General features: G+C 49.4%; 1 protein-coding gene across 1 annotated transcript in view; it reads left to right on the top strand.

Annotated features, from left to right (window-relative positions):
• Positions 1-15111, top strand: part of LOC103190004 (arf-GAP with GTPase, ANK repeat and PH domain-containing protein 1) — a gene marked incomplete at its 5' end in the record, with an annotated part of 247658 nt that overhangs the window by 169403 nt on the left and 63144 nt on the right. The window contains 6 exon segments of the mRNA XM_042346895.1: positions 9024-9109; positions 10626-10767; positions 11471-11605; positions 12067-12194; positions 13168-13320; positions 14600-14692. Coding sequence (XP_042202829.1) covers positions 9024-9109; positions 10626-10767; positions 11471-11605; positions 12067-12194; positions 13168-13320; positions 14600-14692 — 737 coding nt within the window.

Here is a 15111-nt window from a genome sequence, read left to right as displayed (position 1 = left end):
TGCAGCGTTAGCTGGTTAGACTCCAGCAGTACCCCAACACACACCCTGGCTCTTGCCAACCTGCGCCTAATACTCTCCGGAATTAGGTAAGCGGGATGTGTCCCTCCAGGGAGAGAGAGAGAGAGAGAGCACATTCCATTCCAACCATCTATCTCTGGGATTTCCATCTGTAGTTGGGATGCATGGAAATCTCAATTTGTTTATTTTAACCCATCATCCTCTGTCCTCTACCCCATTTTCTCCTTTGTCTTCCTTGCCCTGACTCCCCCTTCTCTGTTAGCCCTTGAAAGGTTCTCCCTCCCAACGTGCCCCAGTTCTGACGAAGGGTCGTGGGCCCGAAACGTTGACTCACTTTCCTTTCTCCATAGATGCTGCCTGACCTGCTGAGTGTTCCCAGCGACTTCTGTTTGTGTTTCAGATTTCCAGCATCTGCAGTATTTTGCGTTTTGGCTCCACAAATCTTATTTTGTTAATGTCCAATATTTTTGTCCAGTCTGATCTTTAGGAAACCATAGTCTTGTGATCACACAGATTTGAGATTGTCCTTGACTTAGAATCATAGACTATTACAACATAGGAGGCCATTTGGCCCCATCGTATCTTTGTTGAGTCTCTGAAAGAGCTACCGTTTATTGCCAACAACAACTGATTGCTTGTATAACAGCCATAAAGTCCATGAGAATGAGAATATCCAAGGCTCTAGGCAGTCAAGGTTGCACTGAGCTGGGGGTTGGATGCAGGAGGGGTGAGGCCACAGGGGATGGGGGAGAGATTACTGAAGGCATGGTCAAAGAGAAAAGTCTTGAGATGAGCATTGAAGGAGGCGAAGGAAGGAGTGAGTTATACAATAATAAATAATAATCCTTGCATTTGATATAGTGCTTTTCACGTCTTCTAGACATCTCAAAGCGCTTCACAGAATATAATGTAAAGTGAATGGACTGTATATTTGTGGGCAAAACACAGCAACAACAACAATAGCAACAAAATTATATTTATAGAGCGCCTTTCACGTCGAGAGGACGTCCCAAAGAGCTGAACAGTCAGGTGTCGGGGCCTGAGCATGGGGGAGGGGTGGTGTAGGGGTGAGGGAAAGCAGAGAGGTGGGAGGGAGACCAAAGGCACAGTCGAAGAGAAGGGTCTTGAGACCGGCCTTGAAGGAGGCGAGGGAGGAAGCGAGGCCAAGGGACCGTGGGGGAGTTCCAGAGTGTGGGGGCAGAGAGGCTGAAAGCCCGGTCACCGATGGTAGGGCGGGTTGGGCGGGAGGCATGGAGCAGGCCGGAGCCCGATGAACGGAGGAGCGGGCAGGTTGGTAGGGAGTCAGCAGGTCAGAGAGGTAGGAGAGGGCGAGGCCATGGATGGCCTTAAAGGTGAGGACGAGGATCTTTAACTCGATCCTCTGGGGGATGGGGAGCCAGTGGAGTTGGGTGAGGGCGGGAGTGATGGGGTCGGGCGAGGGTGGGAGTGATGGGGTCGGGCGAGGGTGGGAGTGATGGGGTCGGGCGAGGGTGGGAGTGATGGGGTCGGGCGAGGGTGGGAGTGATGGGGTCGGGCGAGGGTGGGGTGATGGGTCGGGCGAGGGTGGGAGTGATGGGGTCGGGCGAGGGTGGGAGTGATGGGGTCGGGCGAGGGTGGGAGTGATGGGGTCGGGCGAGGGTGGGGGTGATGGGGTCGCGGAGTCTGGTGCGTGAGAGTACATGAGCTGCAGAGTTGTGAAGGGAAGAGTTGGGAAGGCCGATGAGGGGGGAGTTCCCGTAATCGAGCCTTGAGTTGACGAATGTGTGGGTGAGGGTTTGGGGGCCTGAGGGGTGAGGCAGTGGTGGAGTCTGGCAATGTTGCGGAGGTGGTGGTAGGTAGTGCCAGTCATGGCGCGGATGTGGGGGAGAAAGGATAGTTCAGGGTCAAACAAGATACGTAGGTTCCAGACTGGCTTAGTGAGGGTGAGTGGCAGCCGTGGAGGCTGATGCTGCCAGCGCCTGAAGTGCGGAGGTGTTGGCGTGAGTCACTCAGGAGGGCCTCGGTCTTGCTGATGTTGAGTTGGAGAAAGTTGCTCAGCAGTAAATTGCGCACAGCAGCATCCACAAACAGTAGTGGATTGAAAATGACCAATTTATTATTGATTTTTTTCTTGATAGATTGTTATCAGGTCTGTGGAGGAAGGAAACTTGCCCAAGGTTTCTTGCCCAAGAATTGAAGGGATTTTGGGATGGAGTTCCAAAGGGTGGGGGCAGAGAGGTGTTGGGGCAGCCGGGGCGGGGGATGTAAGGCAGGCCGGAGCCCGCTGGGCTCAGGAAGTGGGCAGGTTGCTAGAGTTTTAAAGGTCACAGAGGGACGGAGGAGCAATGCTGGGAAGGGCTTTAAAAGTGAGAATGAGGGTCTTGAACTCGATCCTCTGGAGGATGGAGAGCCAATGGAGCTGGGCAAGAATAGGGGTGATAGACTCACAGAGCCTCGTGCAGGTGAGGATATGAGCTGCAGAGTTTTGAATGGTTTGCAGCTTGTGGAGCGAAGAGTTGGGATACCTGGTAAGCAGAGACTTGGTGTTGTCGAGCTTGGATGTGTTAACACTATGGATATTAATAATAATCCTTGCATTTGTTATTGCATACAGCAGTGTCACACAAATAGTTGTGGATTAAGTGACAAAAATTTTTTTTTTTTAAAGGGCTTATTACCCAATCGAAGTGTGGAAGTTAACTCCGTGTCATATCTGCAGATGACTGCCAAGTGGGAGCATGTAAATATTAGAGGAGAGGGTCAAGAGTAGAGTCCTGAGAAAGTCTCACTTATATTCAACATCACCCTCCTATTCTCCTCTCTCATACACACCTATTATATTTTTTCTCTTCAACCATTTGACTAATTCTCTTTTAAAGACTATTATAGATTTGGCTTTAGCTGCTATTTTTGGTTGAGCATCCCATGACCTAATAACGCTTTGTGTATAAAAAAATTCTGCTAACCATTCAATTTGTTTTTTTGGTGATCAGCCTAACGTCAGTGGTGGGGAAACTTCTAGACAGTATAATCCGGGACAAAATAAATTTTTGATTAGAAAAATATGGGTTAATAAAGGACAGTCAACATGGGTTTGTTAAAGGCAAACTGTGTCTAACAAACCTGATAGAGTTTTTTGATGGAAGTAATGGAGAGGGGGATGAAGGTAGTGCAGGTGATGTAGTTTATATGGATTTTCAAAAGGCGTTTAATAAAGTGCCACATAAGAGACTTGTGGCAAAATCGAAGCCCCCGATATTAAAGGGACAGTGGCAGCGGATACAGAACTGTCTGAGAGACAGAAAGCAGAGAGTGGTGGTGAGCGGTTGTTTTTCTGACTGGAGGGAAGTGTGCAGTGGTGTCCCCCCGGGGGTCAGTATTGGGTTTGATCTATATAAATGACCTGGACTTGGGTATAGGAGTGCAAGTTCCAAGTTTGCAGGTGACACTAAGCTGGAAACAGTAGTAAACAGTGAGGGGGATAGTAACCGACTGCAAGAGGTTAGAGACAGACTGGTAACACGGGCAGACACGTGGCAGATGGAGTTTAATGTGGAGAAATGTGAAGTGATGCATTTTGAGAGGAAGAATGAGGAGAGGCAATATAAGCTGATGGTACAGTCTTAATGGGGGTGAAGGGACAGAGAGACCTGGGACTCAACAAATAAATCTTTGAAGGTATTAAAAAAAGCATCCGGGATATGAGACTTTTTAAATAGGGGCATAAAATATAAAAAGTCAGGAAGTTATGATGAACCTTTATATAAAACACTGGTGAGGCCTCAGCGAGAGACTGTGTTCAGTTCTGGGCCCCACACTGTAGGAAGGATGTCAAGGCATTGGAGAGGGATCAAAGAAGATTGACCAGGATGGTACCAGGAATGAGGGACCTCAATTATCAGGAGAGGTAGAGAAGCTCGGATTATTCTCCTCGGAGCAGAGAAGGTTGAGAGGAGACTTAATAGAAATGATGAGGGGATTCGATAGGGTGAATAAGGAGAAACTATTCCCACTGGCGGTGGGTCGGTAACCCGAGGACACCCATTTAAAATAGCTGTTAAAAGAAACAGAGGGGAAGGGAGGAGAAATGTCTTCACACAGAAAGTTGTTAGGATCTGGAATGCATTGCCTGAAAGACTGGTGGGAGGTGATTCCATAACAACTTTTAAGAGAGAAGTAGATAATTATTTGGGGAGAACAAGATTGCAGAGCTTTGGGGAGAGAGCGGCGGAGTGGGGTTGATCAGGGCTATGGGGAGAGAGCGGGGGAGTGGGGTTTATTGGGGCTATGGGGAGAGAGCGGGGGAGTGGGGTTTATTGGGGCTATGGGGAGAGAGCGGGGGAGTGGGGTTGAAATGGATAGCTCTTTTAAAAGAGCCGACATAGACACAATGGGCCGAATGGTCTCCTTCTGTGGTGTATAGCTCTCTGATATCTTAATTTGATATCCTTGGGTTGCTGACTCACTGCGGTGGCAGGGAATCCTCCCACTCAGCTTATTATATTATTATTATTATTACTATTATTACTATTATTATATGTTACCCTGCAAACTAAAGCCCTAACGGATAGGGTGGTCCCAGCTGGACAAGCAGCGGGAAAGACAGTGCTTTCAATGGTAAGCTGTGTAGTTTTATCTGGTTAGACTCCAGCAGTTATCCCAGTGCACAGTCTGGGGCCCCCCAAGACAAGGCTCTTGCCAACCTGTGCCTAATGCTCCCCCAATTTAAGCAGGATGCATCCCTCCAGGGAGAGCGCGCATTCCATTCCAACAGTCTGGGATTTCCATGTGTAGGTGGGATGCATGGAATTCCCAGTTTTGTTTAGAGACTCTTAAGCAGATGATGGGTTGTCGCGTGTGTCAGACAAGTGGAAATAGCTATTTATCCCTATTTTTATCACACCCCCTCGTAATTTTGCACCCTTCTATCATGTTGCCTCTTCACCTTTTCTGTTCTAATTCTGTGCTATACCTAGGTCAATAATAAAGATTAGAGACATTAAAGCCGTGCATTGCTCTGTCAGGCAAAGTGAGAATAAAGAGGACATTTTGTATCTCTTAGTGCCTTAGAGTTTTCCTGTATAATGTTCATAGTGAATATCTGGCTAAGTGAAATCCTCAGGATTAATATTCTGTCCTTTTTATAGGCCAAAGATGAAGAAGAAAAACTGTAAGTGAAAGGTTCCCAGGTTAGTTTGATTCTAGGAAATAAGATCTCAAAATAGGTAAGGTGAGAAAAGTGACATTAAACCTAACCGAGAAAAGAAAAGTGGTACAGAATGGGAAATGGGGGATTAGAGGAAGGGGCAAGGCAAGCAGACAAGTGTTTTATTTCACATTAACGTTGTTTGATTGACTTCACATGGGTTAGCGTCGCGGAGCACGTGCCAGTCACGGGAGGTGACTGTAGGCACGGTTGAAGAGGAAGATGGATAAAGGTTGGGCAAGGCAAAGGGATTGAGGGATTCCAGAGAGTGGACCCATGCATGTCAATGCTGTCAGTGCCAGGGTGAGAAGGTGCTGACGGAGACAGTCAGGGGAGCCTCTGTGTTGTTGATCTTCAACTGTAGAAAGTTAGCTCTCACCCAGAATTGACGTTTGACAGACAATCTTTCAGGATAGCAGTGCTCCTGGAGTTGAGGATAGAGGCAGAGAGACAGAACTGGGTATCATCCGCGTACATGTGGAATTTAGCCCCAGTTTGCAGATGATTTCACTGAACGGGAGCATATAGATGGTGAGGACCGAGGACAGAGCCCTGAGGAAGGCCGCAAGTGACGGTGCAGGGGCTGGAGGAGAAGCCTTAAGAGAGACAAACTGGAGAAGATAGGATAGGTAAGGATAGGACAGAACTGTGAAGGCAGATTAGTGCCTGAAATGCTTGTAAATTGCTTCATTCTTTGTCTTTATTTTATGCATCCGTCCTTCTCTCTGCACATTCCTGGCCCCGCAGATCTTACACATAGCCAGAGGAAGTGAGTTTCCATGGTAACTCGGTTGGGTAAGCCTCTGAAATGGTTGGACTGTTCTGTATATTAATTTTTCACTTGTATTTGATCCAGTGTCTTGTCACTTCATATTGTGTCAAAGCACTTTACACAGTGAGTTACTTTGATGTCTGACGAATTGCTGTGTTGCCCAGTGTCAGCTTGGCTCAGCTGCTCGAGGTCTCGCTTCTGGGTCAGACAGTGGAGGGTTCAAGTCCCGCACCATGTGATGTTTTCACAGCCTCACCTGGCACTGAAGGAGAGTACAGTAATAATAATCCTTACATTTGATATAGCAAATTGTGAACAGCAGTGTTCCACAAACAGTCGTGCATTGAGTGACCGAATTATTATTATTAATAATTCTTTTGGAGGAATTATTTCCCCCAGAAAGTGATCTGACAATCAACAACCGGGTTCCTACTTACTGTTAAGTAAACAGAACCGTGTGGAGTAAGGAAACTTGCGTTAGGTTCATTGTGGGGGAGCTCACAATCTGTGCTGATCCTCCAGTATGGAACTGCAGTGATGTGTTGTCTCTTGGGTGAGACATTAAACTCAGCCTGAATGTTAATCGTCTCAAGGCATTATTTCTTTCAAGGTCAGTTTTACGTTTAGTGGCTGAGCGATCGTACAGTTTTATGGGGCCTATAACTTCAGTGCAGCTTCAGTGCTTCATGCTAATTCTTTAGGACAGGGTGGTCCAACTGGCGGCCCATGGGCTCCATACAGCTCGGGGGACAATTTCATCTGCCCCCACCTCCATTTCATCTGGCCCACCCATACCCTCCATAACCTATCAATGTTATGTTTCTGGAAGGGAAACCCAAAAATATTGCTATGCGGCCCATAGACATTTCTCAAATAGGCCATCTGGCACTCAGCAACCAAGAGGTTGGACCACCTGTCTTAGGACATAGAGAGAGACTCCCTTCCCCTTTCCTGTAGCATTGCAGGACTTTTAATCTCCCCCTGGACAGGCAGATGGGCCGTTGGCTCAATATCCCATCCGAAGGTCAGCACTTGTGACTATGCAGCACAGCACCAGACTGTACTGGAATGTCTGTGAGCTGAATGTCCTGACGTGGAGCTTGAACCCACAATTTATTTAGGATTAAGATAAGATGTGTGTCTTGACACATAAATTAGAGTCTCCAAACTAGACAGTGCCTACTATCTCTCTGAAGCCTTGGAGGGACGCACCATGCTCATTTAATTCCAAAGAGTATTTGTGTAAGTTTGCTTGGGGCCCCAGAATGAGTGTTGGGGTATTTGAGTTTAACCAGATAAAACCAGACAGTTTGTGACAGAGCCTGGGTAAGTTTGTCCAGTCAAGACCACCGTCCCCATTAGAGTTTTGGATTGCAGTCAAAACGGGATGAATCCCTGCTCCCAGTATGCTCCTTGACGTCCAGCCTGGCTGGCCTGTCAATAACTGTGAACCCACCTGGCTGCAGGACTAGACTACTTCCCGCTCTCCCCTCCCCATTCCCCTCCCCCCCCCCTCCATCCAGGATGATAGTTAATAGTTCATTGTTTGTATTCAAATGAACCAGGGTTTGATCCATCCCTAAGTGGATAGCGATACCAAAAACTCCTGTGAGCATCTTGGTGAGCAGCACAATTCAACATCAAATGGAGGGCAGACTGAGGGAACGGTTTTGTCTCTCTCGGCTCCTGGTAACTCTGCTAACTGAAGTCCTAATGGGTAGGGTGGCCCTTGCTGGACAAGCAGCGGGAAGCTTGCCAGCCAGTTTTCTCAGTTAAGCTCCCAACAGAACCGTAACCCATTCTGTGTGGTCCCCAAAGCTTGGCCTACTCCTGCTCCTACATCTTATGGCTTTCAGCTACCTGTGTCTAATATTTTCCGGAATTAGGTAAACAGTTTGCATTCCTTAATGGGGAGAGTGCACATTCCATTTCCAGGCACAGAGACTCCATGTCAAACTCTGTCTGGTTTGGAGATTTACAACATGATGATGGATTTCCACGTGTGTCCAACACACAACTAACCAACCTTACTGTGCTGGTGTGGGGCTTACTGGGTGATTAGCAGGTACCAGGAACTCTGTCAGTCTCTTGGTAAAGAGCATAATTCAGCACGAAATGCATGAGAGCATTGGCACCACAATCCTCCAAAAACAACTCAGAGACATGTCTACCCGATCTTCCATCAGTTGGAAGTACCACAGCCTCTTTCTGGCTGGGCTGTACTGACATCAGCAGATACTCCATACATCGTTCAGTAGAATAGTGGCTATGGCCTCAAGCCGGGGTTGTGTTTAATTTGACGCAGTGTGTACCTTCGGAAAACACGTACTCCGTAGATCCAGTTACAGCACTGCTGTGAAGCCCTTCTGTAAAACCACTACAACAGTGCCACCTGCAGGCAACACCAGGTATTACGGTACCCCATTTGGAAATATTGAACCAAAATTAGCTGTGTATTCACTGCGTACCCAGGAGTAAGTAGGCAACCAGTTGTTAGTCCATCTGCCAATCAACTACCATCCAAGTTCCTTACTTACTGCTACGTAAACAGTGTGGAGTAAGGAAACTTGCCTAAGGTTTCAACCTGCCCAGGAATCGAACCTGGATCCTCTCGCTTGCGAGGCGAGTGCTCTAACCACTACTTCTAATAATAATAATAATAATCCTTGCATTTGATATAGCTCTTTTCATGTCTTCTTGATGTCCCAAAGCGCTTCACAGAACCCACTGTAAAGCGAATTGACTGTATATTTGTGGGCGAACGCGGCAGCCAATTGCGCACAGCAATGTCCCACAAACAGTCGTAGATTGAAAATGACCAATTTATTATTGTTTTTGGTTTTGGAGGGATTATTATTAGGCTCTATGTGGAGTAAGGAAACTTGCCCAAGGTTTCACCCTCTGCCTGGAATTGAACCCAGGTCTCTCGCTTGCAAAGCGAGTGCTCTAACCACTGAGTTACAGGACTCCATACATATACATATCTTGAATGGTATCCTGGCGGTCTGTGCAGTGCTCAGCCCTTTCTCTGGGTTGCTCTCTCTGCAGGTGGTCGGTTTAAGAAGGAGATTGTGGTGGACGGCCAGAGCTACTTGCTGCTTATTCGGGATGAAGGTGGCCCCCCCGAGGTCCAGGTAAGGAATCAAGCCTTTCGCTTCTCTTAAATGTATGAGATGGGGGGCCATGAGGCAGAGATCTGGGAACAGACAAGAGTGCCAGGAGGCAGACAGAGTGCCGGGAGACAGGCAGAGTGCCGGGAGACAGGCAGAGTGCCGGGAGGCAGACAGAGTGCTGGCAGACAGGCAGAGTGCCGGGAGGCAGACAGAGTGCCGGGAGACAGACAGAGTGCCGGGAGACAGACAGAGTGCCGGGAGAGAGACAGAGTGCCGGGAGGCAGACAGAGTGCCGGCAGACAGGCAGAGTGCTGGGAGGCAGACAGAGTGCCGGGAGAGAGACAGAGTGCCGGGAGACAGGCAGAGTGCCAGGAGACAAAGTGCTGGGAAAGAGACAGAGTGCCGGGAGACAGACAGACAGAGCCAGGAGACAGAGTGTTGGAGCGCTGGGAGCATATGAGGGATCAATAGTTACTTTTCAGTATTCCTTCTCTTCAAATATCACTGGCCATCAGACCTGCCCGTGTGGAGCACTTATGCATTTGAGACGTCTGAAATTGCTTCACAGAATATACTGTACAGTGAATTGACTATATTTGATGGTGTGACTGATTGACTGAGTGTAGCTACAACAACAACAGGATTACATGTATATAGCGCCTTTCACGTCGGGAGGACGTCCCAAGACGCTGGACAGAGAACAGTATTTCAGACCCGAGCTGAGGTCGGGGGGGGGAGGAGGGAGGGGAGGGGAAGGGGGGAGGCCGATGGCATGGTCGAAGAGGAGGGTCTTGAGGCGGGACTTGAAGGAGGCTAAGAAGGAGGTGAGGCGGAGTGATTGGGGGATGGAATTCCAGAGGTTGGGGATAGAGTGGCTGAAGGCTCTCCCACCAATGGTGGGGCAGGTGGGTCGGGGTACATGGAGCAGACCAGAGCGGCTGAGCGGAGGGAACGGGCGGGTTGGTAGGGGGTTAGGAGGTCGCAGAGGTAGGGTGGGGCGAGGCCATGGAGGGCTTTGTATGTGAGGACCAGGATCTTGAACTGTATCCTCTGAAGGATAGGGAGCCAATGGAGTCGGGCGAGAGTGGGGGAGATGGGGTCACGTAGTTTGGTGCGGGAGAGGACACGGGCTGCAAAGTTCTGGATTATCTGCAGCTGTGGAGGGAGAAGTTGAGAAGGTCGACAAGTAGGGCGTTTGCATAGTCGAGCCTCGAGGTGATGAAGGCATGAACAAGAGTTTCAGAGGCCTGAGGGGTGAGGTAGTGGCGGAGTCGAGCAATTTTACAGAGGTGAGGGAAGGCAGAGCGGGTCATGGCTTGAATGTGGGGGAGAAAAGACAGATGAGGATCGAACAAGACACCGAGGTTCATGACTGGCTGGTGAGTTGCAGTGTGCAACCATGGAGGGTGATGTTGCCGGAGCCTGAGGTGCTGAGGCGCTGGTGCGAGCCGATCAGGAGGGCCTCAGTCTTGTTCACATTCGACTAGCTCGGGGCTAGTGTGAGTGGCTGCTGGTAACTAGCTTGTTTGATTCTCAGTTTGCGGCCTGGGTGGATGCAGTGGTCTTTGTCTTCAGCTTGGAGGACGAGATCAGCTTTCAGACGGTTTACAATTACTACATGCGGCTCTCCAGCTACCGCAACACAGCCGAGATCCCCATGGTCCTGGTCGGGACCCAAGGTAACACTGACCTTACTCCCTCCTTGGGAGGCCGGGCGGGGAATGGGGTGAGGTTTTGAAAAGGAAAAATATAAGAGGGTGTGGGAGGAAAGCAGGGTATAAACAGATAGATACTGTATGCAAGAGACAGCACAGAGGATGAGCCGATGGCAACACAGCCCAGCCTGGCTCATCAGCAGGACGTGGAAGGGCAGAAAGGTCACTGGGAGCAGGGAATCCTCCCACTCAGCTCCTGTTAACCCTAGGCCAAAGCCCTCATGGGTGATCTTAGCGGGAAAGCTTGTCAAACAATGCTCTCAATGGGCAAGCTATGTGGGTTTACCTGGTTAGACTCCAGCAATTACCCCAACACACACTCTGGGGTCACCAAGTTTTGGTTCTTGCCATGCTGTGCCTGAGACTTTCTGGAATTAGGTAATCAGGATGTGTCCCTCCGGGAAGAGAGAGCACATTCCATTCCAACAACCTTTCTCTGGGATTTCCATGTGTAGGTGGGATACATGGAATTCTCAGTTTGGTTTGGATATTCTTAAGCAGGTGATGGGTTTCCGTGTGGGTTAGACCCCCGGCTGACCAAAACAAATGGCCTGAATGGCTGTCTGTGCTGTATAATTCTATGAATTTAATCTTTGTTGTTTGATTGACTGTGTGTGGGCGGCAATAGTGTTTCTGTGTGTGACTGTTCTCTCTCTCTCTGATTCAGACGCCATCAATGCAACAAATCCTCGTGTCATAGACGATTCTCGTGCCAGGAAACTGTCCAATGATTTGAAGAGATGTACTTACTATGAGACCTGCGCCACCTACGGCCTGAATGTGGAGCGAGTCTTCCAGGATGGTAATGTTTCCGTTACAGCGGGAGCAAAGCCGCAGAACAGAGCACGATCACCTCGGAAGGTCTGCCGTGGCCAGCCCAGTGTCGGCCTGCCCCTGCAGCTGGCGGCAGTACCCCTCAGTACCTAGCAGGGGCGCTGTTGACCAATTTAATTTAAGAAAGGCAAAATCCCGCTGGAAATCTGAAATAAAAACAGAAGTGGTTGGGAACACACAGCAGGTCAGCCAGGATGTGTCAGCATGTGTGGAGGGAGGAACATGGGTTAAGGTTTCAGAGCTCCTTTCGTTAGATGATGAAAGGTCATAGACCTGAAAGCACTCTGGGAAGCTACCCTGCTTGAGGGGCGCTGTGTAAAAGCGAGTTGTTGCTAGTGGTTGTGTCTTTGTAAAGCGCTGAATTGGGATAACTACTCTTTATCACCCTCTCAAAGCCTGACGGTCTGGTTGTTTTATTCCATTCTTCAGTGGCTCAGAAGATTGTGGCTCTACGGAAGAAGCAGCAGTTATCGATCGGTCCCTGCAAGTCACTGCCCAACTCTCCTAGTCATTCCTCTGTTCCTAACGCCTCCATTCCATCTGTACATCTCAACCAGGTGAGACCCTGTGCGACTGTATCCATGTGAGATAGGGTTGGAGTTAGGAAGGATTGTCAGCAGGTTGGGGGGAAGAATTGGCAGCAGGTTGTGGAGGAGAATTATCAGCAGGTTGGGGGAGGATTGTCAGTAGGTTGGGGGAGGATTGTCAGTAGGTTGGGGAGGATTGTCAGCAGGTTGGGGTTGGGGGGGAGGATTGTCAGCAGGTTGGGGTTGAAGGGGAGGATTGTCAGCAGGGTTGGGGTTGGGGGGGAGGATTGTCAGCAGGTTGGGGTTGGGGGGGAGGATTGTCAGCAGGTTGGGGAGGATTGTCAGCAGGTTGGGGAGGATTGTCAGCAGGTTGGGGAGGATTGTCAGCAGGTTGGGGAGGATTGTCAGCAGGTTGGGGAGGATTGTCAGCAGGTTGGGGAGGATTGTCAGCAGGTTGGGGTTGGAGGGGAGGATTGTCAGCAGGGTTGGGGTTGGGGGGGAGGATTGTCAGCAGGGTTGGGGTTGGGGAGGATTGTCAGCAGGTTGGGGAGGATTGTCAGCAGGTTGGGGAGGATTGTCAGCAGGTTGGGGAGGATTGTCAGCAGGTTGGGGAGGATTGTCAGCAGGTTGGGGAGGATTGTCAGCAGGTTGGGGAGGATTGTCAGCAGGTTGGGGAGGATTGTCAGCAGGTTGGGGAGGATTGTCAGCAGGTTGGGGAGGATTGTCAGCAGGTTGGGGTTGGGGAGGATTGTCAGCAGGTTGGGGTTGGGGGGGAGGATTGTCAGCAGTTTGGGGTTGGAGGGGAGGATTGTCAGCAGGTTGGGGTTGAAGGGGAGGATTGTCAGCAGGGTTGGGGTTGGGGGGGAGGATTGTCAGTCGGTTGGGGTTGGGGAGGATTGTGAGTAGGTTGGGGTTGGGGGAGAGGTTTGTCAGGGTTAAGTTGTGGAAGCCCCAGTTAGGGTCCTTCCTGATCTGACCCTGTTGTCTCTGCTGTGAGGTGCAGGCTGCTAATGGCGGAGCTTTCAGTGACTACTCCTCGTCAGTGCCGTCCACACCCAGCATAAGCCAGAAAGAGCTGCGGATCGACACCATCACCGCCTCCAGCACCCCCACCCCAGTCCGCAAACAGTCCAAGAGGCGCTCCAACATATTCACAGTGAGTACAAGCCGGGGGCTCGGCTGTGCTGTCAGTCACTGGGTGGCTCCGCACTCTTGTAGAGAGATCCCAAACAAGCGGGCACTGCCTTCATATCACAGCCAAACTGATCGGATGTGAGATCAGAAATGGTGTGAGAATGTGCAATGTACGTGGTAGAGGTGGTGTTAGCAAAAATAAGAGCAGGAGGAGGCCATTCAGCCCCTCGAGCCTGTTCCGTCATTCTATAAGATCATGGCTGATCTGTACCTCAACTTCAATTACCTGCCCTTGCCCCATATCCCTTGATACCTTGACCTGACAAGCATCTATCCATCTGGCAGGTTTTGAAAAGGAGATAGGTAATAATAATAATAATCATTGCATTTGATATAGTACCTCATCATGTCGTTAAGATGCCTCAAACTGCTTCACAGAATAAATGACTATTTTGTGGGCGAAACACAGCAGCAAATTGCGCACAGCAGTGTCCCACACACAGTCGTGGACTGAATGTTATTTATTTATTTTTGAGGGATTATAACATGATATGTGCTTTAGTAGTAAAAGGATTAAGGGGTATTTGGGAAAATGGGATTAAGAGATCTGTCCTGATCTCATAAACTGAATAAATCACCATTCTGCAGGAATCTTCTGTGGTGAGATGGGCTTTGTTTGTCTCCCTGTAGTTGTGTATACATATCAATGCTCCCTTCGCTTGGGACCTCTCTTCATGTGGGTTATGAGGGCTGTGGGCTGCAGCCTGGGATGGATAAATCGAGAGAAGATAAGATCAAATAATTCTCTCAGTTGCACCAGTTGGGTCTATTGAAATACAATCTGTGACTGACGTGTTCTTTCTGTTTCTTTCTGCTTCTATAACGCATGCTCTCTCGCTCTCGCTCTCCCTTTTTCTCCCTCTCTCCCTTTCTCTCCCCCTCTATCTCTCCACCCCTCTCTCTCCCCGTCTCTCTCTCCCTCTCCCTCTCTCCCCATTCTCTATCTCCCCTTCTGTCTGTCCCCCTGCTCTTCCCCCCCCCCCCCCACTCTCCCCCACTGCTCTCTCTCTCTCTCCCTGTAACTCTATCTCTCTACAGCACAAGACAATACAGTTAGAAACTTACATTTATGTAACTAAGTTTATCTAGATTACTGTACAAATTAATCAAACTCAACCTCAGACTGCCTCTTCACCACAGACTTAGAAAGAATTTCTGTCACTGGTTACAATGTGCTTCACTGACAGCTGTAGTGCCAATAATCCGAGCTAAATCTTTCCCCTGTTCTTTCTCTCACCCAGTCTCGGAAAGGTAGTGACTCTGATAAAGACAAGAAGAGTTTAGAGGGTAAAACAGACAACATCGGAAGTGGACGCGCCATCCCCATTAAACAGGTCAGTGTCAAACTCTCCTTTTTATCTCCTTCTGTTGATAGAGAAAAAGCTCTAAACTCACAGCATTGCAGCGCTGTGACTCAATGCTCTGTTTGCCTCGCGCTCCCACTCCTTCACTCTGAGGTAAGCGTGCCCAGTACAGAATGTGTGAGCTCCCTTGCTCACTCCACACATAGCTGCTGGTTTGAATATCACACCCTTAGAGTCTGTAACAAACCAGCCAGTGGTGTGAGCGCTTGTACCTTTGGGCTTTAACCTGCACCATCACTGGTGCGAGCACAGATCAGGGTAACTCGCCTGGCTTCAGGTGCCTGTGCCCAGGGTGTGCGTGCATGTCCATGTCTGTTCATGTTGCCAGTCTGTCAGGCCAGAGGCACACGCATTGTCCACCAGCTCTCAGTAAGTGGGCACTCGTTCGC

This window comes from Callorhinchus milii, unplaced genomic scaffold, assembly GCF_018977255.1.
Source record: "Callorhinchus milii isolate IMCB2004 unplaced genomic scaffold, IMCB_Cmil_1.0 Scaffold2, whole genome shotgun sequence".
In the NCBI taxonomy this organism is placed as follows: Eukaryota; Metazoa; Chordata; class Chondrichthyes; order Chimaeriformes; family Callorhinchidae; genus Callorhinchus; species Callorhinchus milii.
Note: the sequence above shows the minus strand (reverse complement) of the source record. Positions and strands in the feature narration are given on the sequence as shown.